General features: G+C 41.5%; 6 protein-coding genes across 9 annotated transcripts; all 6 read left to right on the forward strand.

The window, feature by feature from the left end:
• The first annotated feature begins 1,011 nt into the window (after nucleotides 1–1,011).
• On the forward strand, nucleotides 1,012–1,443 carry BCIN_03g01020 (hypothetical protein). Its single transcript, XM_001559384.2, has one exon. The coding sequence runs from the start codon at nucleotides 1,023–1,025 to the stop codon at nucleotides 1,374–1,376; it is 354 nt and encodes a 117-aa protein (XP_001559434.2). The 5' UTR covers nucleotides 1,012–1,022; the 3' UTR covers nucleotides 1,377–1,443.
• Nucleotides 1,444–6,246: 4,803 nt separating this feature from the next.
• Nucleotides 6,247–8,172, forward strand: Bcmir1. The gene is made up of 4 exons (XM_001559382.2): nucleotides 6,247–6,819; nucleotides 6,952–7,371; nucleotides 7,428–7,741; nucleotides 7,795–8,172. The coding sequence occupies exons 1-4, from the start codon at nucleotides 6,659–6,661 to the stop codon at nucleotides 7,866–7,868; spliced, it is 969 nt and encodes a 322-aa protein (XP_001559432.1). The 5' UTR covers nucleotides 6,247–6,658; the 3' UTR covers nucleotides 7,869–8,172.
• Nucleotides 8,173–10,018: 1,846 nt separating this feature from the next.
• On the forward strand, nucleotides 10,019–12,776 carry BCIN_03g01040 (hypothetical protein). 3 transcript variants are annotated; one of them, XM_024691719.1, is made up of 6 exons: nucleotides 10,019–10,283; nucleotides 10,337–10,793; nucleotides 10,878–10,961; nucleotides 11,121–11,172; nucleotides 11,232–11,796; nucleotides 11,848–12,776. In XM_024691719.1, the coding sequence occupies exons 2-6, from the start codon at nucleotides 10,608–10,610 to the stop codon at nucleotides 12,509–12,511; spliced, it is 1,551 nt and encodes a 516-aa protein (XP_024547489.1). In that variant the 5' UTR covers nucleotides 10,019–10,283; nucleotides 10,337–10,607; the 3' UTR covers nucleotides 12,512–12,776. The 3 variants fall into 3 exon arrangements, with proteins under 3 accessions (XP_024547489.1, XP_024547488.1, XP_024547490.1); XM_024691718.1 differs by having other exon boundaries at nucleotides 10,019–10,232; XM_024691717.1 differs by having other exon boundaries at nucleotides 10,019–10,793.
• Nucleotides 12,777–12,915: 139 nt separating this feature from the next.
• On the forward strand, nucleotides 12,916–17,000 carry BCIN_03g01050 (hypothetical protein). The gene is made up of 3 exons (XM_024691720.1): nucleotides 12,916–13,563; nucleotides 13,648–15,250; nucleotides 15,306–17,000. Exons 1-3 carry the CDS (start codon nucleotides 13,457–13,459, stop codon nucleotides 16,800–16,802), a joined length of 3,207 nt encoding a protein of 1,068 aa, XP_024547491.1. The 5' UTR covers nucleotides 12,916–13,456; the 3' UTR covers nucleotides 16,803–17,000.
• Nucleotides 17,001–19,434: 2,434 nt separating this feature from the next.
• On the forward strand, nucleotides 19,435–21,229 carry BCIN_03g01060 (hypothetical protein). Its single transcript, XM_024691721.1, has one exon. It carries the CDS (start codon nucleotides 19,593–19,595, stop codon nucleotides 20,991–20,993), a length of 1,401 nt encoding a protein of 466 aa, XP_024547492.1. The 5' UTR covers nucleotides 19,435–19,592; the 3' UTR covers nucleotides 20,994–21,229.
• A 3,836-nt stretch (nucleotides 21,230–25,065) lies between these two features.
• Nucleotides 25,066–27,482, forward strand: BCIN_03g01070 (hypothetical protein). Of its 2 annotated transcripts, none has more exons than XM_024691723.1 (7): nucleotides 25,066–25,477; nucleotides 25,535–25,750; nucleotides 25,801–26,062; nucleotides 26,110–26,379; nucleotides 26,426–26,752; nucleotides 26,817–27,047; nucleotides 27,136–27,482. In XM_024691723.1, exons 1-6 carry the CDS (start codon nucleotides 25,276–25,278, stop codon nucleotides 26,893–26,895), a joined length of 1,356 nt encoding a protein of 451 aa, XP_024547493.1. In that variant the 5' UTR covers nucleotides 25,066–25,275; the 3' UTR covers nucleotides 26,896–27,047; nucleotides 27,136–27,482. The 2 variants fall into 2 exon arrangements, with proteins under 2 accessions (XP_024547493.1, XP_024547494.1); XM_024691722.1 differs by having other exon boundaries at nucleotides 26,426–26,748.
• The last annotated feature ends 224 nt before the right edge of the window (nucleotides 27,483–27,706 follow it).

Genomic DNA, 27,706 nt, shown 5'->3' on the forward strand with positions numbered 1-27,706 from the left:
TCTCATATGCACCAGAACACTCCTAGCTGAATTAGAAGCCAGCCCAGCAATTAAAATATCAAAGATAAGCTTCTTACGCGGCCTTTCTCTGCCATTCACATAATTCATATTCTTTGTTATCCCAAATATCAAAGCTTCTCCTTCCAACTGACGCTGATACCGCGATAGCAATATGTTTCCACTAGTCACCACAGGGTCATGCTTCTGTGCTAAAAGGATTGTGAGATAAGCACATCGAAGTTCCATTCAACGGCGGAGTATTCCAGCCCTCTCCGAATTCACCAAGTGACCGAAAAGTTTCTTCAATGAAATATGTGCACCTTGAAGTAGATTATTTCCATTGCACCGCTTCAAGCAATCCTGTCAATTCTGCTCCAGTATCCAGATAAAACGCCTAATGTCTTACGGTGTGAAAAGATAGGCTCTGGACCTGAACATCAGCATCATACTCATGCCAGCTGATTTGCTAAATTTACCGCATGGAGCCGTATTAGATCCCATGATTTACCCCTACAGGAATGAATTATTCAAGCAATAGTTGAGTTTAATGTAGGTTGCAGATGTGTGTAGATGTAGCATCATTCAAGAAACTAAGTAGTCAGGAGTGACCGGAAACAAGAAATACCAATTCAATGGACTTGAAATTCTGGTCTACTCGTTTCATGGCAGGACATCCACACCAAGACTTAAATTAGATAGGTTTGTTATATTGAGAAAAAGAGAACAGCTCTAGGTGATTGTAATCAAAACAAAGCACTTTTGCCGTATGCCACTGAATTATAAGGGAGCTAAAACTCTCGGTAAAATAATGGCTAAAGTAACAGGCAGTAGTAGCTAACAGTAGTCAGTCGTAGTTTTCTATACAGCTTTTTGTTTGGTCAAACAACTAACAACTCCTGCAAAGCTTACATTGTTCAGTCTAGCATTTGACTACTTCATTACAATCCATACGATTCTCTTCTGTCTCAAAGTCACCTCGTCACATAGCAATGGAGTTCACCGCTTACCAAAGAGCCACCACAATGCTCATTATGTCTCCCCTCATGCAATACGTTCTCACTTTCTTCCTAGGTTCAATTATTGTATCAAGGTTTCTCTTTGGGGATGATACTAATAACACTACTATCGGAACATTCATCAACATAATCATTTTTGCTGGTCTCGTATTTATTCTTCAAACGGATTCAGAGAACATTTGGGATTCTTCAGATATTGTGAGCGCCTTCACTGCCATATTCACAACGATCGTCATCATGTACTGCAAGAAAATCTATTTGTATAATAAGGCAATCGAGTTTCAAACTATGACCGCGAGATCGCTTGCCGCCATCGACGAAAGTGGAAATCCCTTGTTTCAGGATGGACCTGAGCGATAAAAACTTTAGTCGCTCCAGAGATACCCCTTCACGCTTATCAAGGTCATGAGTAAGTGATTAATTTCCACCGCCTTTTATTATTTCTAGTTGGAGTTATCCGCTGATCATTTTAAAGAGAAACTATTCAAAAATCTTTTGAGATATTTACAATCAATTATTAAACAAAAACTGCATTTTAAATTTAAAAAAATTCAATCAAATATATATGAAAAATATAATCTAAATGAGTATACTACTAAGATATATATAAATATAAATTGGGTAAATAATAAAATTGATAGAAAAAGTATATCGAAAAAAATAATAATATTTTATAATAAATCAATATTATAAACAAATAAAAAGCAGATATTTATAATTATATTTAATATAAAAATAGAATATATTTCGATAATTATATTTATAAAATAAAAATAATAAATAATATAATTTTTAAAAGATTTAAAACAATTGAAATATATTGAAAAAAAAAGAAGTTATACAAATATTAAAAGATGATCAAAAAGCTTTAATACTAATTAAAAACCCATATCTATATAAATAATCAAAATATATCAATATATACTATTATTTTATTAGAAATCTTATTAAAAAGGAATTAATTAATATCACTTATATTAATATTAATAATATAGTTATAAACGAATTGATAAAGTTATATACTAGAATTATTTTTAAGAAATTCAAAAATATATTAGGATTTAAGGAAATAAAATAGATTAAGTATTAAAATATAAAAAACAAAAGAGATATTCTCTTTAAAGAAATATTAGAAAATATGGTATGTGTATATAATATATATATATATAATATCTTCCATTTTTATATTTAGAATATTATAGCAATTCTATATAGTCAATACTATATGCATTCCACTAGCCTACTCCCTTAATTGTGAATATAAACCGTAAATTATATCTTTACGAAATCTCATTGTAGAAAAAAAAACAAGTAATTAGACCATGCATTGTGGAGATGGGAAACAATCCGGCTGGCTTCGAACTCGAATTCTGTAGCTGAGTGCATTATGATATGTTAATGAAAAGCATGAAGCGAATGCTTTTTCATTTTGGATATTCCCTAAAATTACAGCAGAAGAGTACAAATAACAATGAAAAAAATGGTGATAAATAACCATCAGAAATCGCCAAGGAGAAATTTAGCAGAGTGATACTGAAGGCGATCCTGACACTGTTTGAACTGAGTTGGTTGACAGGGAGGGGTGATGGGGAAAGTCACAATGCAATCACTTTCCGTAATTATACCTACTAGTATGGCTGCTTGATTTCACACCACCATGAGATTTTTATAGCTTCGACTAAAACTGGAATTCATTGAGAAGAGGGAGCCATCCAAAATGTGAATTGAATAAGCTAGCCGAGTGTTGTTGAAATATATAAACTCGGCACATTTTTTATTTTTACCACCAGAGCGACTCTCCGAATAAACTTATAAGTTCCATCGAACAGGGATCATGATATATACAACAGTGTCAGTAGAAATGGTATAGTGTATTGATTTTAGCGCGAGCTTTAATAGTTCATCATTTGTATAACCATAGAGAAAGAATCTAATAGCATGAACAATGATGATATTCGTCAACATTAAAAAAGATTAAAGAGGTGATGACAATCATTACCGTAATCAACAACGACTCGAGACACAAAAATGACAAAGGATAACAAAGCCATGAGGACTAATCGAGAGGTCTCAGTATACATATCCGAAGCCGTGGGCAAGAATTCAGTAATAGGAAAGTAAGTTTGGCGGTGCATATTGAACATAAACGACACCTCGATTCAATCCTTCAATTCTTCGGATACATTCTGACATTCCATTATTGAATGTTGAAAATGAACAAACGTATAGTTTTATGGTGCTGATTCGAATCATCTCTAAGCATAAGAAGATACCAGCCGACTCACATCCTTGGGCAAGGGGATCAAAAAGAGCTTGGGGGCTGTCAATCCGAGCAGAGATCGAACATGAAGTGTATAAACGCTACATCCTCTCACCACTTTTTCTCTTCAGATAATTTGAAAAGCAGGCGAGACCCATTAGAAACAGAATTGGGGCACAAGCTATTCAGCCCCGATATTGACTTGTACCATATCACACTATGAGATCAGAGCCGCTTGGTCATAACTGGCGTACAAATATGCGTGGCATCGATTCACTTATGTGTTGAACGCCAATAAATATACGAAGAAGACATGAGTATGCTAGCGACAGCGAAAAAGGTATAACTGATCGAGGAAATCGACGGAAATAAGGAGTTATGATCGAAGAACCAAGTTTTTGTCGAAGTTGCGAACAAAATGATTGCGTAGAGGTTGAAGGATAAGAAATTGGTTGATTGAGTTGTGGTAGATTTTCTGCTTGAAGTTGGTCGATATTGGTCTATTTACAGTGAGATAGAGAATGGATCTGGTCAGATGTATCGATATCATTTGGAACTAAATAGTTATGCGAAAAAGCCTGTGATACGAGACTAAATCATTTTGAAAATTAAGGGGAGAAGTATACAAACTCTCTTAATTCTCACAGTGTTTTTTCAGCCAATGACTATTCCACTTAAACGCCGAAGAGTTAGGGTCGAGTGAACTACAGTTCATGAGAAACTCGCTCCTCAAACCTAAAGTATGAATTTATGTATGGATGCGGATCTGCATTAAGTGGAGAAATATATTAGATTGAAAGAGTGATGGATCGATAGTGTCGATGCATTAGGTGAACTGCACATTTCGACAATAAAACTTGTATTGACAGCAAAATACATGATAAAGGGATGGCTGTAAGAGGTTCAAAGAGCTCCAGAGAGGAATCCACCTCTCAGATCCAGAGTAGCCTTACACCACAATGATATCTTTGGAGCCAATTGGTTGAATATTAAAAATGACATTTAAAGTTTCTTGCTGGTAGTAGTAGAACAATAATGAGCATGAATCGTATATACATATCTTGGACTTTGTTAGTTTCGAAAATGACGTGTTCATTTCGAGATAATGTGTTCACTGGTACTTCGGCGACGTTTTCATACTATTATAATTTCAACGGCGTAATAAGACAGAATTACGAAGTCAGTGGCAGCAAAATCAAAGCTTCTAGCAGTGACTAGCAGAAAATGAATCAGAACTGGTGCTGAAAATGTGCTCCGGTATATTCTTCAGGCCACCGATTCTCCTGGGTATGTTAGTGGAGTTTGTCGTGCATCTCTGCCTGGTTGTATGCCATTCTTGGGCTTTTCAACTGATTTGCTAATAAGGCAACTTCATAATAGCTACTTTTATAGCCCTACCAACTGAGGTGGGTGCAATTAGTCTGCTTTTTAAGTGGAGCTTTACTACTACTTTTTGGGGCGAAGTCCGATACGCATGGCTATATTTTTTGAAAGTTCTTGTAGTTATAAATAGTCACATTTTGAGGGTGATAGAGGTTCCTAGACGATAGGCAGATCTGCCTTCTTGGGCATGAAAGGATCATAGAATTATTCGGTGAGAACACGAGATACATATTCATATTGGGGGAAGAAAAGATATTTGTGATGATTTCTTAGCTATTCTTCAACACTTTTCTAAAGTACACATATCGGCCATCCAATAGGCGCCTGACGGATTTTGACAACAATAATTTTGGGATGATAACAATGAAAAAGGAATGACACTAGAACACTACCTATTAGGAAAATTAACCTTGAACCTGAAGACTTAATAAACGGTTTCTGCTGGTACTTATTTCGAGTCGAGACACTCCAGTCGCATTATACGTGTTGAATCTGTCTCTGTAACAGCTCGTCTACACATTAAAAGGGCTTAGTGAGTGGCTGACGATACAGCTTGGTTTTGCAGCACTGTTAGAAAGATGACTTTTATAGATTGATTGGGAGAGTGCAGTTGGATCTCTCATTAGAGTGAGATGACGCGAAGTCGACGATACAGAGATGCTCAAATTGAATATGCCACGAGCATATGACAGAGTCTTTAATTTTCTTATATAAAACCTCTTTGATATTTATCATGTCGTAGATTCAAGAAATTAATTATGCACCCTCTCCAAATCGAAGTGCCGCACTCTGTAATGCTGTGGTAACAACCATCAAGGTACTTTGTGTTTATAGTTGCAGATCGTCGACAGAGCTTTGGGTAGCTACGCAATAATTATAGAGTCTTCGACATCTGGGAAAACGGTGGTGCAAACTATGTAATGATGGCGAACGAAGGAATAGCGATAGTAAAGAAACCCCTAGTTCCCGGACTATCGGCCTAGCTAGTTGTGGTCCTGGTTGTGGTCTTGGTTATGATGTGTTCGCGATCCGGGATAGAAGCTTGGAGAGCGGAAGGATATCTTTAAGATTCCCGCCTTCGTTCCATTTGAGAAATTTCAACTTGCTTGTGTCAGTCAAACATTCAATCAGTAGGATTCTGAACACTATGCGAAGAGTGAGAAAGTCTTACTACACGAGCACCATACAGACTGCATGGAAGAAACCAAAAGCACACCCTCGAGGGTAACCCTGAAGCTCGTGAAATATAACAATACTTGACAGCCAATGAGATTTGCCAAGTAGTCCTTGGCGTCCCTACCATCTTCCGTCTTCGTTGGGTGTAGGAGTAACAAAACTCGACGATCAAAGGCTTCACACTGCTGGATTTGACTTCACAGTCATGGAAAAAGCCATTCACGTATAGAGCCTCAACTATGAGACATTTGACGCAATAGTGCGCGGTCCAGACACAACACATTGACTTCCCGTTTTATCCGACGATAATATTCAACGCACTGGCATTATGATGACTGGCGTCGCTACGTCATTGGCATCGCGCTCAAAGGATACGGAGAAATAGCAATCCCTTCCAACACGGGCAAACATGAAGATATACTTATCCTCAGAACATCGCCGTCCTCGCAATCTCTGACGGCTGCGATGGTCCTGCACACATGATCTCCGCGTAGAACACACCACGTGCAAAATGGATTGGGATGCGGATTAAAGCATCCGGGTTGCCGATCCCAAATTAAGGCATCAACATCATCCACACGGTTAATCCTCAAGGCGACCCAAAATAAATTTATTGGTCCGAAAGGTTCCGATCCTCTAGCGCCAAAAGTTTTAATTGTCGTTTTTCTCTCTAATCAATAATATTGCATTTTATTCTATTGACCACCTTATCTTCTCTCCACCAACGACTTATATTTTGTTCTGTCTTTTCCTTCTCTCCGTAGAAGAAGTATCTAATAATATCCTCACCTCTCCTCTCAATTCTTTTTCACAGACATTCATCATGGTTGGCTCTACTGGTTCAACAAAGGTGGATGCAGTCGTCCAACAGGTCGCTGCTAACACCCCAGAGAAGCTCAGTGGTTTCGCCCTTTACTCCAGATTCGCTTTGGCAGGAGCTGTCTGTTGTTCAGTCACCCACGGTGGTCTCACCCCCGTCGATGTGTACGTATTAGATTTCTTGCTGGGTTCTGCGCAATTTGGGGATTCGAAGCGATGGAGAGAGAGAAGTGGGCGTGGGAACGGGAGTGGGAGATAACCAAGATATCAAGTTACTAACACACGTTTTCTGCACAGCGTCAAGACCAGAATTCAACTCGACCCCGTCACATACAACAGAGGATTGATCGGAGGTTTCAGACAAGTTATTGCAAAGGAGGGAGCTTCTGCTCTTTTGACCGGTGCTGGACCAACTTTCGCTGGTTACTTCCTTCAAGGCGCATTCAAATTCGGAGGTTACGAACTCTTCAAGCAACAAGCCATTAACATGATCGGTTATGAAAATGCCGTCAACAACAAGACCGCTGTCTACTTGGCTTCCTCCGCTACCGCTGAATTCTTCGCTGATATCGCTCTTTGCCCTCTTGAGGCTACCCGTATTCGTTTGGTCTCTGACCCTACATACGCCAATGGTCTCATTGGTGGATTCTCCAAGATGTTGAAGAATGAGGGTGTTGGTGCCTTCTATGCTGGTTTCGGACCAATCTTGTTCAAGCAGTAAGTTTTAGATTTTCTGGTGATTGTATCATTATGATACTAATAATATCAAATAGAGTTCCATATACCATGGCCAAGTTCGTCGTTTTCGAGAAGGTCGTTGAGGCTATCTACACCAAGGTCGACAAATCCAAGACTTCCGATGGAATGCAAACCACCATCAACTTGGGATCCGGTCTTATCGCCGGTATGGCTGCTGCCGTTGTCTCACAACCAGCTGATACCATGTTGTCAAAGATTAACAAGACCAAGGGTCTTCCAGGAGAGGGAACCACTTCCCGATTGATCAAGATCGGTAGAGAGTTGGGTTTCAGAGGTTCATACACTGGTATTGGTGCTCGTCTTGCTATGGTCGGTGCTATTACTGCCGGTGAGTAAATTCGTTTCCACATTTCTATATATTTTACTAATTAACTTATGCAGGTCAATTCGCTATCTACGGTGATATCAAGAAGGCTCTCGGTGCCACTGGTGGTGTCGATTTGGCTGTTAAATAAATGATTGTATAAAAGCAGTTGTTTAAAAAGGGTTTACGGGATCGTCGGATATCTTTTAGCGAACCCGCATGCATTTGTTTATTCCAGCAAACCTTTTCTTCCTCGCCTTTATCAAAAAATACTCCGGTCTGTCTTGAAATAGAGAAGGAATAGATTAGATGATGGACTGGAACTTCTAGAAGAGGATGGGGAGGAAAGGAAGGGCTTTTCATGGCGTCTGTCTGTATAATAGAGACTTCTCTCCAATAGAATAGATGACAATTGGATGTGGCTTATGTTGATTGGCTTTGAAATTTGATCTTGAGTGTGATTTGGTGATGTGTGAAATGAAAATCAGGACCCGAGTCAATGGTTGTGATGTTGAGGTTTACCTATATCTCGCTTTGCCTTGTTTTTTTATGATTCCGGATCTAGCTAATGTGTAGTGCGAACTTGGATTTGTTCCATAGTTACTGCGGAGACTCTACGTGGGAGAGAGAGGAGAAGCCTGGGGATGGAGGAGGGGATGAGGAGAGGGAAAAGAAGAGGATTTAGTTTTTAGTACATCCAAGCACAAACTTGCCTGTGTTCTATCATGCATTCTATCACGTACATTTCATCACTTCCCAACACTCCCAATCATACCATTCTTTTTCTCCTCTCTCTTCCTCTTGTTGTTCTATCCCGAATTCTGTTTGCAGAGGTGACCTGTGCTCTGTGTAATGGGTTGCTCTATTGGCTCTGGAGATGGTGGGCTTGCTTGTATACTTGTATGCTTTGGAGATTTGGAGTGTGGAATGTGGCTTGATGGGGGATGGAGGATGGAAATATGAGAGGAAAAGAGAAGAGAAGGGGGTTGTATTGGTAGTAGGTAGACGAATGTGTTTTATTCTGTCGTACTCTAATGTATTGCGGACTTTTATAGAGTCTCGGTGGTATGAACAGGTGGAGATCCTAAGTCCGGACTGAACTTGGAGGGTTGATTTTCTCTCGATGATTTCTGTGCATCAGAAATCAGGCCTAAAGATATCCATCCTTTCTACGAATGTGGATGAGGGTCGGCTCTTTCACACAACTAAAGCGTGTTTAGCAACATCAACTTTACAAGAAATGTTCGCTGAATCTCATTTGAACGTTGTTCAAACTCAAACTCAAACTCGAGCTTCGAATCATCTTTCACGGTTCGACTAACAAGTTGTGATGATTCGCGAATGTAAATTGTGGAGATATCTCTCACCAAGCCATGAGGAGATTCTAGATTTAGCCTCAAGATGAAAGATTATAGCGGAATCTCATATTTCGATAACAATATTTATCAGTTGATAAAGCCTTTTCAATGGAACTCTGGCATTACCATAACTTCTAGTGTTCATCTCTTAAACTTCACAGGTTTTATAGGAAAATGAGAAAAATTGGATGATTGAGTATACAAATGAAAGACTTGAGGGAGTTTCACCCTTCACAGAAGATTGACAAGCGAATGGCCACTGTACTTCATTTTCGACGAAGTGGCCTCCGGCTTCGAGGATTTGAATAGCAAAACATATATGTCTTCCATATTCAATATGGTTTCAATTAATATCATAAATTCCTCTCTAAGTAGATTTGTTTTCGCCAGGCTAATTCATAATTGTTGAGAATTAGACACCAAACTTATGAGGGGCTCTCTCTACCTCTAAGAACAAGCCGTGGTACTACCGAATTACAATTGTGCTTGATCTCTAGCTTAACGATGATACTGCATATGCATGATGGTCGTATTACAATATGTAAGTCCAGCATCGATATGTCACCGCACGTTCATCGAATCGGATTTCATATAGTGGCAGTGATGAACGTGTGGTTATTGCGGGGATACATATAACACAGGTATGGTGGTATGTATGTATCCAATTGTCTTCCCAGGACGATAGATGCTGAAACCCCTCCTCTCCCGCTCTTTCCTCTGTGCCGTCCCAATACCAGGAGAGAGGTTTATATGCAAGCATCAAGTATGTATGTCAGTTGGAAAGTGCCATGTGTTGTACAATCTCTGGTCCTCTTCTCAAAATGCACAACCGTGATAGAAATCTACTCGGTATTCTTGGCAGGGGGTAGAGGCTCGATTTATGAAATACACGCTTCGTACATATATACATGCGGGAAGAACAGACAGACGGCAGGATGCAAAAGATCAAAAGATGACGCAGATATGAATTTCAACCCACAATCTCAAAACAATGGTTTGATCGGATAATTAATAGTCACATACCTTTTAGCCAATCATTCCAGTCAATTTCGATAGATGAGATGTAAACCAAGCTTTTCTGCCAAGGTTTCCCAGATGATCCCAAAACAGCTGGAGCTTACATCCTTGAAAAGAGGGGCAGAGCACGCAGAGTCCTCGTAAGTTTATGGGAATGAGGGAATTCGGAATATTCCCACCAAAGTCTAGACGTGATACGAATGCCAATACTCACTGTTTGGTCCAGGATACTAATAAGTAGTAGATATACGAGTATGAATCCAAGATTGGTTATTCTTTTGGATTTGGGTTTCTATTCCGTTCGCTTCTGATTCATCATCTCGTCTACACAATACACTCATACAATCGCTTCCATTCCCGTTCCTCTCTCTCAAATCCCACCTCATACCTCCCGGCAACATCTTACCTAGTCTTCGTCTTCTAACTTGGTCAACGATAAATAAAGTCAACCATCGATAACTTCCTAATCCCAATTCAACTCAATCCTCATCCAAACCTAAACCACAACCGCAGCAATGGTTCACCTTTCCCAAATCCCCAACAATGATAAGGTTGCGGCTCCCCTCGTCGACGGGCTGAAGAAACTTACAATGGCTGCTTCGAGCGAAGAGGATCGATTCACAACTAGTGTTTATGGTTCTAGATTTGCAGCGGAGGATCTGCCAGAGCACGAGATGCCAGATGGAGAGATGCCCAAGGAGGTATGTGATTCCATAGAGATTCAGCATCTGAATGTGAATATGGGACTGAACCAGCAAGGCTAATTTTGTGTCGTGGATACTTAGGTTGCGTATCGTATGATCAAAGATCATCTTTCGCTTGATGGAAATCCTATGTTGAATTTGGCGTCTTTTGTCACTACTTTCATGGTGAGTTTATGAGATATATTTCCTTGATTGTCATGAGTATCCTCGGTCGTTGGCATCCTGGGAGATATTGCGGTTGTTGAAAATTCGCGCCGATCACGCAGAGTACGATTGAATTGAGGGGACTTACGAATTATGTGTTTCTGTGCTAACATTTTGTAGGAAAAAGAAGTCGAAGATCTCATGACCGAAAGTTTCAGCAAGAATTTCATTGGTAAGTTTATTTCCTCCTCATCCTGTCGTTTCTCCCATTCATGCTAACTTTTTGAGTAGATTACGAAGAATATCCTCAATCCGCAGACATTCAAAACCGATGTGTTTCCATGATCGGTCGTTTGTTCAACGCTCCTACAAATGAAGAAGGTGATGCTGCCGTTGGTACTTCGACCGTCGGTTCCTCCGAAGCCATCATGTTGGCAGTTTTGGCCATGAAGAAACGCTGGAAGAATGCTCGTATCGCTGCTGGAAAATCAACTGAAAACCCAAATATCGTCATGTCTTCTGCGGTTCAAGTCTGCTGGGAAAAGGCAGCTAGATATTTCGAGGTTGAGGAAAAATACGTCTATTGTACTCCAGACCGATATGTGATTGACCCCGAGGAGACGGTCAATTTAGTAGATGAGAATACCATTGGTATTTGCATCATTCTAGGAACTACTTATACTGGAGAGTATGAAGATGCCAAGGCTGTGAATGATCTTTTGATCAAGAAGAATATCGATACTGTTATTCATATTGATGCAGCTTCAGGTGGATTTGTAGCTCCCTTTACCGTACCAGAGTTGGAGTGGGATTTCAGATTAGAAAAGGTAGTTTCTATTAACACCAGTGGTCACAAGTATGTCCCCCCCCCCCCCTCTCACCTAGACGACAACTAATGAAACTCTAGATATGGACTCGTCTACCCAGGTGTTGGTTGGATTGTCTGGAGAGCACCAGAATACCTTCCTAAGGAGCTTGTCTTCAACATCAATTATCTTGGTGCCGATCAAGCATCTTTCACTCTTAACTTTTCCAAGGGTGCTTCTCAGGTTATTGCCCAATACTACCAACTCATTCGTCTTGGTAAGAAGGGTTACAAAGCTATCATGAGTAACTTGACAAGAACCGCCGATTACCTCTCCGATTCTCTCGAACAACTCGGATTCATTATCATGTCTCAAAAGAATGGCAACGGTCTCCCACTCGTTGCTTTCCGTATTGACCCTAACTCCAACAAACATTACGATGAATTCGCACTTGCTCATCAACTCCGTCAACGTTCATGGGTTGTTCCAGCATACACCATGGCACCAAAGACCGATAACCTCAAGATGTTACGTGTAGTTGTTCGTGAGGATTTCAGTAAATCAAGATGTGATTCATTGTTGAATGACATCAAGTTATGCTGCAGTGTCCTGGATGAGATGGATAAGGATTCTGTTAAGAAGAATCAAGAATACATCCAGAAGCACGCTACTCACTCTGGAAAGAGCAAGCATAACCATGCTCATTATAAGGACGAGAAGCATAGTTTGCAAGGAAAGACTGGAAAGACTCATGCTATTTGTTAATATGGCGGATCTTGGGATTTCGAACCCATTGTCTCGCCTAGACTGGGTCTTCGATGGTACTATTTGAGGGATGGTCAGTGGAATTATGGATAGAATGGTGGAATGGCGGTGGGAAAGATAAAAATGAAGGATGGCTGAATGGATGGGTTTATGAATGATGACCGCTTAACGAGAAACAAACTATTCGTAGATTTTGAGTTAGTTCAAACGAAAGGATTTAAATATATTTGACTATATGCCACTTTATCTGCAGAATTCTATATCAACAGTACATACATGCATGTCCTACTTGTCCTACTATAAAACAAATATCTCCCAATACAGGCTATCGACGCTGATCCGCATCTATCCGTAGGTGCGTGTTCGACCCTAGCTTTTCCCCGGGATCGGCACTTGGACTCCCTGTATTTTTTTGTACCAGGTATCTGTTGCTGTCAGACGGAAATTATCGTTCTAGAAACGGAATTTTGCCTCATCTTGCATCTGGTGTTCAACGGTTGGCGCTCATTGGGTTTATGGACTTTATTTCTTATTTGATACCCAATCTCACGATTCATTTTATAGTGGGGTGATTGTTTCTGCGAGGGTGCTGTGCATGATACATTGGGCTTAAGGCAAAGAGGCAAAGACAGGAGAGAAAAAAAAGGAAAGGGAACAGAGACACCGAGTACAAAACACTAGGTCGAAAGTGACGACTACACGGGACGAAACGCAGAGGTACGAATCGAGGGAAGGCACCTGGGAAAGACAATACGATACCAGGTTGGATGAGACAAATCAAACGAGCTCAACAAACGAAACGAAGGAACGACGGATGATGTGAGTGGGGATTCGTGCTTGACTGTGTCTGAGGTTTGCGCGAAGTGAAGCAGAGTTCCCGAAGGGATACCGGAAGATTGGCGAGGAGATTTACAGAATAGAGGAATTAAGAGCTGCAGAGGAGACATGAGCGCAGGAGCAGGAGCTGGAGCTGGAGGAGTACCGCAGAAACAGATCCGATTCGTAAATAATGAGGGACAACCGCCTGCGAAAAGGCGGAGGGTTAATGCTGCGTATGTATATATTTTTTCGGAACAATCGCAGGATGAAGGGGTAATTTACCGAGAGCATAAGCTAATCTTCAATGCGGTATGTAGATGTCGGACCTGCAGGAAACGAAAAACAAGATGCGATGGGAAACGACCACTTTGTTCGACATGCACAGATAATGGCCATGAATGTATGGGGTATGCGGAGGGATCTGATGGGGCTACGAACTTGATCAGGAAGGAGGTGAAGACCCCAGATGGTGGGGAAGGAGATGAGGGGGACTATGCACATTCACACCCCCGGAGGCCTGGAATATTGAGAGAGACCTCGAGGGATGCGGTACCGCAACAATCTCAACAAAGAGCGAATACGACTGCTGCACGGACAAGAGTTGAGGTTGATCAATCATATATGCACGATGCGTCTCGAAAGCTGGGAAGTGAGGATATTGGGAACAATCGACCTGGGACTCGAAGGGTTGATTATAGAGACGCAGTTCTATTTCCGGATGAGAGTCCCAATCCTCTCGAAAGAGACCAGCCACTTCTCAGCGAAACAACCATTAGTGAAAGCCATCGAGTACCATATTTCAGATACTTTGGTCCAACAGCCATTGTACCCGGATTCAAACAAATGGTGGTTTCCGTTCGAGAACATAAAAGAAGTATGGGTGCTCCATCGTCTTCTTCTCTCACAATGTCACCTATATCCGCGAAACATTCTAGTGGGGGTTCGGTGAATGGAACGCCATCTCAAGCAGGGACTGAACCAAGGTCTGCAATCGACATGCCACTTTACGATCCTAACGATCCATTACCGGTCAATAGACTCATCATTCATCTTGTGGAAGTCTTCTTTGCTCATTTGGGTTGTAATTATCCTTTTCTATCGAAACGACAGGAGAATTTCAAACGTTTAGTGGAAGAGAAGAAAGTCGAACCTATTCTTGTGGATGCCGTTTGTGCATTGGCGGCTCGATTTTCAGATCATCCACTTCTCACCACTTCACATGATTCACCACAACCGAAATCAGAATATGGACAAGTCTTTGCTCAGCGAGCGAAAGCGGCTGTTGTGGATACATTCCCTTGTCCTACAGTTGGAGCTGTACAAGCGTGTTTATTACTTGCTTATGAAGGATTTGGTGCCAATCAAGATAGTGCGTTATGGATGTATCTTGGATGTGCTATACGTATGGCTGTGGATCTTGGGCTGCAAAAGTTAGATGGTGTTAAACATCAAGGACAGAAGGATCCAGGATATCATCGGTCGGCAAATGAAGGGGAATCCGATGAGCCGGATGCTACTATCACGGCGGAAGAGAAAAGTGCGATTGAAGAAGAAAGAATAGATACACTCTGGGCAGTGCTCATGCTTGACCGAGTCATTTCTTCTGGAACTGGTAGACCAGTGAGTCTCAAAGATGAAGATCTCGAATTGACACTTCCATCCGTATCCAATAATACAGAAGAAGCATGGCCAGATCCTTTCCCTGCACTTATCAGAATCATACATTTATATGGCTTGGTATCAGATTTACTGAATCGGATAAGAGGCGCAGGCGATATCACACCTGGGTTGATAAAACAGCTTAAGGGTATGGAAAAGGATTTGACTGTGTTATATCAAAGTTTGGATGGTAGATTGGAATTTTCAGCGACCAACTTTCAACACTATGTTAAGAGTGGAGAGGGAACAAATTTTATACTTGTAAGTTTTACTTTACCTCGGAGTATGCGGATCAGTTTTGCTAATCGATATCAAGGTTCATTTTTGGTTTCATACCTTAATCATGCTACTTCATCAACCTACTTTGATGCAATCTCTCGAAGGACAAGTTTTACAATTACTTCCTCATAGTCGAGAACTCAGCATGTCATCTGCTAAAACCATTGCGGATATTCTGGCTTTTGCAGAACTTATTGATCCGAGATCATTCATTGGAAATCCATTTACATGTCAACCGATATACATCGCTGGGTGTGCTTTCCTCAAAGAGATTGCTTTACATACTTCTCAGCCATCTTCTAGAAATCATAGCCCTCGTCAAAGCCCTCCATCAGATACTGTGAAACCAGGAGGGAATCACAATCAAGGAAATCAAAAACAAAAACATTCATTACTTGCTGCTGCAGCAAATCAAAATTATCAACGATGTCACAAAGCTTTACAACATATAGAATCGTATTGGGCTGGAACACGATATATTCGAGTAGCGATGGAACAAAAACAAAGTGGTATTGATCCACAAGAGGTCGAGACCTATACGGCGGAAGAATATACCGAAGCTACCAAACCAAGACATGAAATTATACCTAATTGGAGAAGAAAATTCTCTGCGAATTCTCCTGGTAGATTTCCAGAATTCGTACGGTCACCAATGCTGGAAGCACTACCTGGATCTCCGGCAATAGATTTGGCTCAAGCTATTGGTTGGTCTCTGACTGGAACTACTAATTCTCCAAGTTCAAATTTAACATTCATGTATCAAAATCAAAGTGCAGCGGATCATTTAGAAATGAGAGCCCAAAAGGAATATGGCCAGGGAAATATGATTTATGATCCCATTCGACAAAGTCTACCAGAAAATACAGCTGGTGGTACTTCAACTAGTGGAAGATTTGATAGATTTATAGGGGCTTCAAGGAGTAATCACATGCCTCCTCCAGGACCAAAATTCATGCATGGTACAAACTCAAATATTGATGCTAGTGCGACGGCGGATGCGGAAATGTTATTGGGGTTGGGTGGCGGAGGCAATGGGAGTGGTAGTCCATATCCGACACCGAGGAGTGAAAATCATGCTTTTGATCCAGGTCCAAGGAATACGATAAGTCCAAGGCCAGGAAGTTCGAGTACGCCTAGTGGGGGAGGTGGGTATGATTTCTCGCATACGCCATCGACATCTAGAGCAGGAGGTTTCTATAATCACAACAATCATAATCACAATAATAATAACGCAAGTAATCTACACGGTAATAATACAAACTCCGTCAACGGTCACGGAAACGGAACAGGTAATGGACAGGGAAATGCATATCATTCGGGAAATCATACAAATACAAATTCACACGGATACATGGGAATGGGAATGGGAAGTCATGGGATGGGTGATATGATGATGTCGAGTCAGGATATTGATATGAGGGGTTTGGGCGAGGACATGATGCCTTGGTTGGAATATTTGCCGGGGGATATGTTGGGGTTGAGTGGGTTTTTTGGGGAGGATGGAGATGCGGGTGGGGATGCGGGTGGCGGGTAGGTTTAGAGGGGAAGAGAAGGAGAGATAAAAAAGATAATTGTATGATTGATGATGAATATTTAATTGGAAATGATATGTATGAACCATTTTATTGATTCTAGATTCTTTGTATAGGCGTAGTCATAATGAAGGAAGTAGGTTGGTGAATGCATGCGTTATTGATAGATTGATTGTACTAGACTAGAATAATTGAATCTAACTTGAAAGCAGAGATGGAAATAGAGGTGGAAGTGAAAATGATAGGAGCGCAGGTGCTAGTGCACGTGTCTTGATCTTCTAACGGGCTAGTTGGTTTTGAGATGAGTAGAGTGGATTTATCTTTCCCGTTTCAATTTGAGTTATAGCTTTTCCTACCAGCCCGTGGAATCGATGAATTTCTCTCTTCGTACCCCTCGGTTTCTTCCGCATAGTTGAAATTATGTTATTGCCATAACCCTCGCGCTGTAATGCACTTGCTTAACACATGTGATGAACCGCCCACCTACTCCATCTCCTCCACCTTCCCCCTGCTCTCGCGCCACCTCAACCCTCAAACCATATCGTCAACCGTCAACTCCCTCCTCATTCTATACCCCATCATCTCCTCCTCATCTCCCAAACCAACCCCTCTACCATTCGATCCCTCGCCTCCGAAACACAATCCCCATCTACTCATTACATAACTCGTTACTCGGATCACAGAACAGATAACGAAGATGGAGAAATAGAGGATGGCGATTTCAATGCCTTTGAGTTGGGCGGTGTCGAGTTTGCGGGTCTGTGTCTGGATGGGAGAGTTGGAGGGGTTGGTATGAAGGGATTTGAGAGATTCTTGCTGGGCTTGTTCTGGGATCGAGGGGTTGTTCTCCGTGCTGCCGTTTCTGGAAAAAGGAGATACTATGGTGATGGCGATGCAGAATAGAAATAGAACGCCAGAGATGATTTGGATATTGAGAAGTGAAGAGCGATGGATGAAGCAATGGCGGAATCGGATCGAGGGTTGGGTGGTTGATGTGTTTTTGACTGTGTGGGTGTGGTGATTGGGACATTGGCAGTTGCAACTTTTGCATGCTTTGGGTTGGTCTCTGAGGAGAGGGAGGGTTTCGGATGGGTTTCCGTTGAAGGGGATGGGGAAGATGAATTGTTCGGGGGGTGTAGTCGTGCTGGTTATGGAAAGGGTGGGTGATGTGGTTCCGGATAAGGCGGTTGGGGTTGAGGTGGAGATTATGCTGGTTAGTGATGATGCGCCTGAGAGGGAGAAGAGCGAGGGGATGGATTTTGAAGACATATTTTGAGTGGGTTTCTGTGTTTTCGTTAAAGTTAGTTGAGAGAAGGCGGTGGAGAGATTAGATGCGGTGGCTGTAATATGGGTATGGTTGCGAATGGAATGGGAAAAGTTGTGGATTGGTCGGGTCGGATAGATACTTACTGTAGTCAGATGTTGGAGGAATTTTTATTGTGTGGTAGATCTCTCTTGGGAACGATTCACGGGATTTCTGAGCTACCAATTGATACTGAAAGTAATCAAGATCTTGTTTCCTTGTCGGGTGGATGTCGATATTTTTATGTTGTGATAGGTTGATGATTGGTGAGTGTGTACAAGTTCTTGGAAGTTTTGTAGATGAGTTTGTGTCAAGTATTTGTCTTTTATCATGGTGTATTCTAGGAAGTTTCGTTGGAGGAAATCATGTATATAGATTTTAAATTGTATACGGTTTTACAAATCACTGTGTGTGGGAGTTCGAGTAGCAGTACTTCTCATCTTGAGAATGAAGTTTTACGGTTCGAAACTAGTAATCTTGTTTCATACTGAACTGTGGTAAGTTTTGATGCAGTACTTAGTTATTTCTTATTCGGGTCATGCTAGTGAAGTCATCGTGTAGGAACTTCTCCGTAGTGATATTGAGAGAAAGTTTTTTCAGTATGTCTGTGGTGTGGTGCCAGCTAGGTGGGAATGATTTGCTAAAAGCCAAGTCAGTTGTGAAGATGAGTCTGAATCAAGAGAGAGTTGTATTGTGAGGAAGTTCTAATATCGAATTGAATCCATTGTTCTTCGTCCACAACGAACCGTAAGCTTCGCTGGAGGATGAAATGGTTGGACCATAGAGGACATTGTCTGAAAGCTGATAGGATTTGGAACGCATGTCTATTAGATAATAGTCTATCAGATAATATTCTTCATTCTTCATGAAATCTATTATCAAAAATCTTTCCAAGAAAATGAGGGACCTAGAATTCAATTCACTTGCAAAATTCAACTACAACAATTTCACAAAACCCCTTCACCAGGCTCGCTTACTACGGCAGACAGATATTCACTCTTATGACATCATCACCCAGCCAGATACTTCCAGACTCTGGAGAAAATTACGGTCATTAATAATAGCAACCGTCTCACTAGTATCAATTCGCCGTATTGAAATCTTGGCTTCAGATACAGAAGGGATTCTTTTCCCCGATCCACTTATTTGTTGATTCAGAAACATCTCAATAAATTCTTGTAAACATTGATCTTTACTTCAATCTTCATACTACATTTAACTCCATAGATTAAGTTCGAAAGATCAACAGAGAATTACAAAATAACGCCCTAAGAACTAAAATGGTCTTCGGTAAAGGTATAGTCAATTTCCATTCTGCATTGGTCTTTTTCGTCTTTCATCCCGGGGTTTCCATATACTATTGTTTTCGCATAAAAACTTAACACATAATTGACTAATAATCATAGAAAACTTCAAGGGTTCCCGTAACTCTAGAAATCCCACAAAACTACCAAGAAGTGTCGCAGCTAGTGCACATCCTCATATAAAGATGAATCCCAGTACGCCTACATTTATCTCACCCGTGAAATCCGAGAGTGATCAGGCTACTTGTAGAACTCCTGAGACTCCAACACAAGCTCGATCAATTGGCAAGAGTAATAGAAAAGGCAAGAACATGAGCAGGAAAACTTCCTTCTCAAAGATTCCAAGTAGTCCTGGATCGACCCGATCTCACTTATCGAATCTTCTTCCTACGAGTCCTATTGCCTTTTCTCTTGCTGGTAGAACGTGTTTACGCTATAGAGATACTCCTAGTGTTACTTCGTCGGATTCAGATTCAACAATCAGGGAAACAATCGCAAAGGCAATGGCCACAGATCAATTTGCCATGCCCAAAATGGGTCTTCCGCTCTCTCCACAAAATAATGCTGGATCAATTGTATCAAGCATGAGCAGTTTTCTAGCCAACAAAGGAAAAAGTCTACCCACCACCGGTACTTCGCTGCCTGAGCCTACTGTCATTAGAGGTGTGATTCCTCAGATGGAATCGCCCCAACCTTTCTCTGAACCGATGGCTTCTCCTGCTGTCTCATATACAGTACTCGCTCCTAACACATCGTATATATCCTCCACGAATACACCAACAAAAATCTCCGCAGCACCATCAAAACCTAGTGCTTCTCGAAAACCCGCAGGATCATTTCTTTCCCGCCTTATACACAAGCAAACTGAATCCACGCCACTCCTAAAGCGACAGCGTTCCTCTACTGATTCTTCTCGTCATGTTGTTTCATCCAGCGCTCCAAGTGAATTCTATGAGTATCATACCATTAACGGCACTGTTGACCTTCCATTTGCTTCCAAAAAATGTTCATCTGGAGACAGCTCGGGCTACAATTCTGGTATTTCCAGTTCCAGCTCGGCTCCCTCGTCTCGCACGTCTCTTAGAAACATCTACGGAGGCTTTTTACGAAATATGAAGCCCAGGCTTCTGAGTGCGTACATTTTATTTGGAGGCTCTATCATTTGGCTTATATGGATGACTTCAAACAAAATTCTTATAGGCAGGAAAGGAAATCCAGGCCATAGTCGAGGTGGAATCGGTGGACATGTTCCTCCATATGAATTGAGCATTCCTGTGTTGACTCCATCTTTCGCTACGCCTGCTGTCGAGGAGCTCGTACCTGTTGACGAGCCAAATATTTTTACTGGGGATGATAACAATCGCCAGATCACACACACTTCCCATAAGTCACGTCCAAATCCACCCCCAGAGTCCGAACCAGAAGAGGGCCTTTGGGATATCTTGAGTCTCATATCTGTGCCTTTGAGGTGGGTCTTCGGTATATGTCTCGGCTTACTTTTTATCTTTGTGCTGATCAATTATTTGACTCTGATCTTTCCTCTTGGTGTCAGGGTAGGTGATGGAGGTTGGAGGGAGAAATTGTGAGAGGGGAAATCTTGTTCGGGGTACCGGGGTGAAAATTTTGGATCGGAGCTTGTGACATGAAGTTTAAGACTCTAAGAGTATAGGATGGGAAGCCTCGATAGGAGGGAGAGAACGCCAAAACGGACTGTGTGCTATAGGATGTTACATGAAGTTACATCTAATAAGGTAGAAGATGCTTAGACACTGGAGTTGCTCTTGTCTTATGGCGAGGCAAGAACGAACAGAATCAAAAATTATTTGGTGTTTGCTTTTGAGAGACTCGGGGGAGAATACTTACATTTTCTATCATCTTGAGTGTATACAAACGGGGTTTCGGGGCTTGGTTCGGGTGTTGTTTCTCATCAAGATAGCGAACTTCCACTGCTTGTGTCCATTCTTGCGAAAAATAATTCATGATCAATGATGCTTGAATATCCAGTCTTGAAATGAAATTGATATCTGTGACTGAATGTAAAGTATCCGCGTGACTTAAACACAATACATCAAGCAATATCATTGAGGCTGCTGTTGCCTCTTTAGAATTATTCAATAGATGGAGCTTCAAACATACGGAAAGCACCAAATGCATGCTTATATTGATTCACATCTGACATGTCAAGGAAACCTGTTTTCTGAACTTGAAAGAGCTGGTACAATTTTTTTGAGAGCAGATTGACTTTTATCCGTTCGGATCCAACAAGTCTGAGTTCCAGCTCAGTCTACTGAATCGCAACATCAGTAACCTATCATTATCAGATTGGCTCTCGTCATGGCAGGCATGATACATTCTCAAGCAGAAATTTGTAGGCTGTATGATGAGCTTTAGCCTCACTATCAGCCGTAATTTACAACTCTGGGCAGACGATACATTCATGATAGGTCTATTCCACTTGAAAGCTGACCTGTGCCATGATATTGTCGAACTGAGGTATATCAATGGATGAATCGAAACTCTTGGGTTCCTTGGAGTATATTCAGCCGGGCTTGGTAGTGGGGAGGAGTCGGAAAATGTGAGGAAGACGGGAATGATCCATGTTACGTAATCATTTCAGTTCACATATTGCCTTTCGAGCTCTACGCTCATGAACTCCCAAAATCATCTGGCCATTTAGATTGAGATACGAACAACATCTTACGATTTGGTTTTGCTCTTTTTTCTAGACTAGTTGGATAACCACAAGTAAGAGTCTCTCTCCAAATTGATCTATTTACTTCACAATGCCGTTGATTTAAAGTTCCTGGGGCAGCGAACGGAATTGCCCCTCCCCGGGCAAGCCGAACCATCGACTCAATGCTTTGCTATCTGCGGATTTTCTCGACCGCGGAACTACTAGCATACTCGATCTCCTAGTCTATGAAACATCTAAGCTCTCCGCGATGGCGATAATGTGAATGCATCATGCATTTCAAACTCACGCAACGACATTGTGGACAGTCAACTCCGACGATTTCCTCACAAAGCTTCCGAAGTGACCAGCCACTTACGAAGCAATAATATATATGGGAAAGTTGTAGCTGACTCGGAGGTCTACACATGAATGCTGCGGAGGTATCGCAAATGATGGTCTTGCGGGGCTACCATGCACTAGAAGTTACAAGGCGGTAAAGGGAAGAACAACTACCATGCCGATGGCTGGAGGAAAGCCTCCAGGCTAATAACTGGACTTTCCCTCGCAAAACAAGTGCTATTGTCCGAGAGATCGATTCGCAGAAAGTTGAGCTCCAAGAGGTCCTCCAGTTAGGCCGCAAACGTCGAGACATCCTTTTCTCCAGCATCCCTTAAAGACGTTTAAGGGCCTGAACGATACACATTCGCGGTAGGTTATTGACCACAATGAGGTCAAAGCAGGCTTGAAAATAATGATAAAAGTGGGGTCATTGTAGAATGTCAACAATGGCGATACTCGAGCTATTCTCAAGCGCGGGAAATCTGGACTACATCCCTCTGAAGGCTATACCTAATGCAATCAAGGTGCAACTGTTCTAGCCCACTTTGCGTTCTAATGGTAGAGCTCAATACAGCTAGATAAGCGTGTGGAGAGTCTACCGGGATTTCGCAATTGTTGGATGAAATTCACGAACCTAATATTGAAAAAGAGTGGTCATACAGGATAGAATCAAGAGGAAGACAGCTCAAGAGGCTTGTCAAACATAAAGGATTCAGTCCTGAGCCCATCTCCAGCAATCTCAAATTAAACATTACAACATTTAGTCAGAACTCTCTCCAAATGTTTTGCTCAGAACTACTCTTATGATATGCATATCTTTGGCTTATCACTGCTGCGATCTGTATTTTGGACATAGTCACAGCTCTGTGACTGATACCACATCGTATCTAATAGCACCGCAGGTGCAGAGGTCTGATATACGGTTTGATTGTTTATCTTGTTTATATGAGTTTTCCGAGGTCGATTGTGCGTTGATCAAGAGACGTTAACCTCTTACAGCCACATTATTGAAATGTAACTAGATACCTCTCTGGGCCTTTAACCTCGCTTTCAAGTCACTCGCTCACATGTTCTTAGATCATATGTAAGGGTCACTCAGCACTCTTCGAAAAATAATTTCATTGTATCATTTTCAGACAGCAGAAACTTTGCAACGTTAAGAGAAAATGGCACGAACAAAGCAGTTGTGTGTTGTAATGAATGTTTGAGGTATCAAAGGTCCTCATATTCTCAAACTATGCGCAGCTTTGTTATCACCCAGGCATCAGTCGACGAGTCTTCTGCTTTGTAATCTTCGCAGTCAATATTAACACTTGTTCGATCCAGGATATCCTTATTTAAGACTACTGCTGTTGGCATAGTCAAGTCTTTTGGTGAAAGTAGGAAATTACTTGCTCCTCAAAATTACTTTCAGAGCTTCAAATATACATATAGGAACTCGTATGTGAGTTTGAAGGTCGAAGAGTAGTCTTCGTGCGTGGCCAACGAGTGACAAGCATCACTGGACAGAATATTCATCAACCACGCTGATTCCTACTGCAGTTCATATTTGCTGCCTTCACGAAACATCGCCTTGAAAAGGGATGAGCTTATTTTTGGGATGAGCCACCCGGCTAATGTGGATATCACTGCTCCTCCGATAGTATATTTCAATTACGAAAAGTACGGTTTTTTTTTTCGCGAAGATCGCCGCGACTACGAAATGGGCAAGAAATCAAGCTATCTGTCTTTCTGCAGTCTCACAAACCGTTCAGATCTTGACAGGGTTCAAAAGTCACATATCCGACATGACGTACTCGAATATGTATAGATTCCACAAAATTCTGTTTAAATGGAGATCAAAGAAACAGGTAACTTGGGGGTATGAGGTCATTAGAAGTTAGGTATGTAAGAAAATCCATTTTGAAAATGTGAATGGAGATGAGTTGCATTTTGTAAACTTGTGTAAAAAAGAGGTTGATTACAAGCAATCCCTACTTTACTGGCCTGTTTGATCCAAGATCTTCTCAAGAAAACGTGGGAAATGTCCTGAATGCCGTCAAATCCTGTGTGGAATTTGGAACTATGCTGGGAAACTTGGAAAGAGAATCGGGACCCGCCGAAACACGATGGAGGGGTCACTTTTGGATCATTTTAAAATATATGAGCATACCTTCCATTGTACATACTTGTCCTCACCATAACATGGTCCAGTATCTTGCAGCAGGAGTTTCGGAGAAAGATTCATCTTCTCCGAATCGAACCTTCCATTTTCTTCAATTCCGTGCATACATATGCAGTGAAACGGAAGGAGACTTATCTTCTAGAAGATCTCCACCCCCAAATTGACATGCATTAGCTCTCCACAGAGCATTAACTCGCTGCAGGAACTCCGGCTTTCTTCTTGGATATGGAAGGAGATAAGAAATACATTTCTGATTGTAGAAAAGTCTCCTAAAATCCGCTTTACCTGCACATAATATCGACTTTTCTGCAGAATGCATTCTATAAATTCCAAATACCCGTCGCATGACCCCCACGAACCTATTTATCCAGCGACTTGGAGATTTTCGGTCCTGACACCGTCTTGGCTACATTTTTTGTATAACAGGAAGATGCCGACCAAGGCGCTAAGTGTGCAGTCAGCGCGGGGTCGAAAAGCCCCTGGAATTATTCAAGTGGATATTTGGAGACTATATCTGCACGATCGGATGCATTCAACTTTCGTTTAGTTTCCTCCGCGTCTAGTTATTGAATATCATACCACCTTCCTCAATTCACTTCAACGCCGAACCCAAAGAACGTTCTGGAATACAATATCTTTGGGCGTCAATATTCTTCAATAATTTGAAGATTTTGGGGTTCGCTTTTTGAAAATGGGTCTAGTCAATTTAGGTCATGAAGCAGATCCCATCCTCACCAGGATTGTTGACGAGGATAAGGTGGCATGGTGGAGAAAAAGAAATCTAAGGATCTTGTATCTTCTGCTATATCCAACATGTATGGGAATTGAGATGACGTCGGGGTTCGACTCTCAGATGATCAATGGATTACAGTTTATTCCTTCTTGGAATGAATGTGAGTTTAGTGTTTAGTAAGTCTATTGGTCGAAGAAGTATTGATGATGAAATACAGACTTTGGTGAGCCGACGATTGATGGGGCTGGGAAGTCGACGTATGCTTTGAAGGCAGAGCTCTTAGGTATTGTGGCTGCGGCATACAGCTTAGGTGCTATTTTGTCGGTGCCCTTTGTACCAATGCTTGCTCAACGTTTTGGTCGTAGGTGGTCCATCATGTTTGGGTCCATTGTGATGGTTGTTGGGTCATTCCTTCAGGGCTTCTCCATCAATGGTATGGCCATTTGAACATCTCTGATTGGGTACACACTCATCTGGAAACAGCTGCGATGTACATCGTTGCCAGAATGTTTCTTGGATTCGGTATTGTTTTTGCAATTGTCTCTGGCTCAGCCATGCTTGGTGAATTAGCATACCCAAAAGAAAGGCCAATTATGACTTCTCTCTTCAATGCATCTTGGTTTGTAGGATCGTTGATCGCTTCCGGAATTACTGTTCGAACTGCAACAATCAATACAGATTGGGGATGGAGAATTCCATCTCTTCTTCAAGCCTGTCCCTCGCTTATCCAGATAATCTTCGTCTTGTAAGTATATCTTGAATTTATCATGAAACTCCTAACAATAGACAAAGTTTCCTACCAGAAAGTCCTCGGTACCTTATTAGCAAAGACAGACGAGATGAAGCATTTGATATCTTAGTTAAGTATCATGCAGAAGGACATCGCGATTCTGTATTCGTTCGTGCTGAAATGGCGCAGATTGAAACAACGATCAAACTAGAAGTAGAAGCTTCTAAACAATCTTGGATGTCAATGTTAAGTACTCCTGGAATGAGACGTCGGGTATTTCTCGCTTCTGCTATGGGAGTCTTCACGCAATGGTCTGGCAATACTTTGATCTCGTGAGTGCCCTATGCATTCGCTCATCTCATGATTTAACAACCCCAGATTTTACCTGTCCAAAATCCTTGCCATGATAGGTTACACGGATACCAACACAAAAACTATGATAAATCTTGGGTCAACAGCCTGGTCTTTCTTCACGGGAACCTTAACCGCCCTCATAGTACCACGCTATAAACGCCGCACTATGTTTTTACTCTGTGCTTCTAGTATGTTCTTTGTGTATATAGCGTGGACGGTTAGCATGCAACGAGCCATGGTAGCATATGAAGCCCATCGACCCAACAAAGCTGCTGCCATCGCCACACTATTTTTCATTTTTCTCTACTCGCCTTGTTATAATATTGGGAACAATGCACTTGCATATAGTAGGTACCATTCTCTAGCCTATCAAATGCCGAGATCCAAACACACAAACCATACTAAGACCCCATAGCCTACCTAGTAGAACTCTTCCCCTACGCGGATCGTTCTCGCGGCATCTCCATCGAACAATTTTTCGTCCGAGCCGCTAATTTCTTCACCACCTACGTGAATCCTATCGGTATGGGCAAAATTGGTTGGAAATACCTTATTATGTATTGTGTGACCATTTGTATTGAGATAATAGTGATTTACTTCTTTTATCCTGAGACCCAGGGGCGCACATTGGAAGAACTTGCTTTTCGTGAGTGCTTTTGTTTCTGGTTTTGTGAACTATATATATCAATCTGCGAATGCAACTGAGCAGCACTAATTGGAGATTTCGAGGATAGTATTTGAAGACAGCGCATTAGCAGAGAAAGCTACCGTGGCTGTGGAGAAAACGATACATTTTGATCACCGTGATGAGGCAAAGACTGCGTAAAACTGAGGCTAATACCCTTGCACTCAATTGCGTGGGAACGGGTCAATATCGCATTCGTACATACTGCACGATTTTTCTCAAAAGGAATTTTTGGTACTTCACATTTCTTTTTTTGTTTCTTCAACGAACCCCTATTTTTCAGGGGGTTTTCTGGTCCTTTCAGATGTTTTTTTTTTTCGACAATATATATCTTCGGTATGGATAGACATCCAACTACAACTAACTGTCCTTCAAAATCAAAAAGTAAGCTTCACATCTTGAAATAGTGAAATATCAAAATCTTATCAATTATCTTCAAACATCCCCCATCTCGCTGGCGCGTCCTTCCACGCAAAGATCCCCACAATGCGTGCACGTTCGCCGCGCGTTAATCTTAAATGAACAAAATTCCCCATTCCCATCTCTATACATATCCACCATAGGAAAATTTCCAAAAGCTTGATATCCATTCAGAACTCATGATTTGTGCTTGGCGGCCT

Source organism: Botrytis cinerea, chromosome 3 (assembly GCF_000143535.2).
Source record: "Botrytis cinerea B05.10 chromosome 3, complete sequence".
NCBI classification, from domain to species: Eukaryota; Fungi; Ascomycota; class Leotiomycetes; order Helotiales; family Sclerotiniaceae; genus Botrytis; species Botrytis cinerea.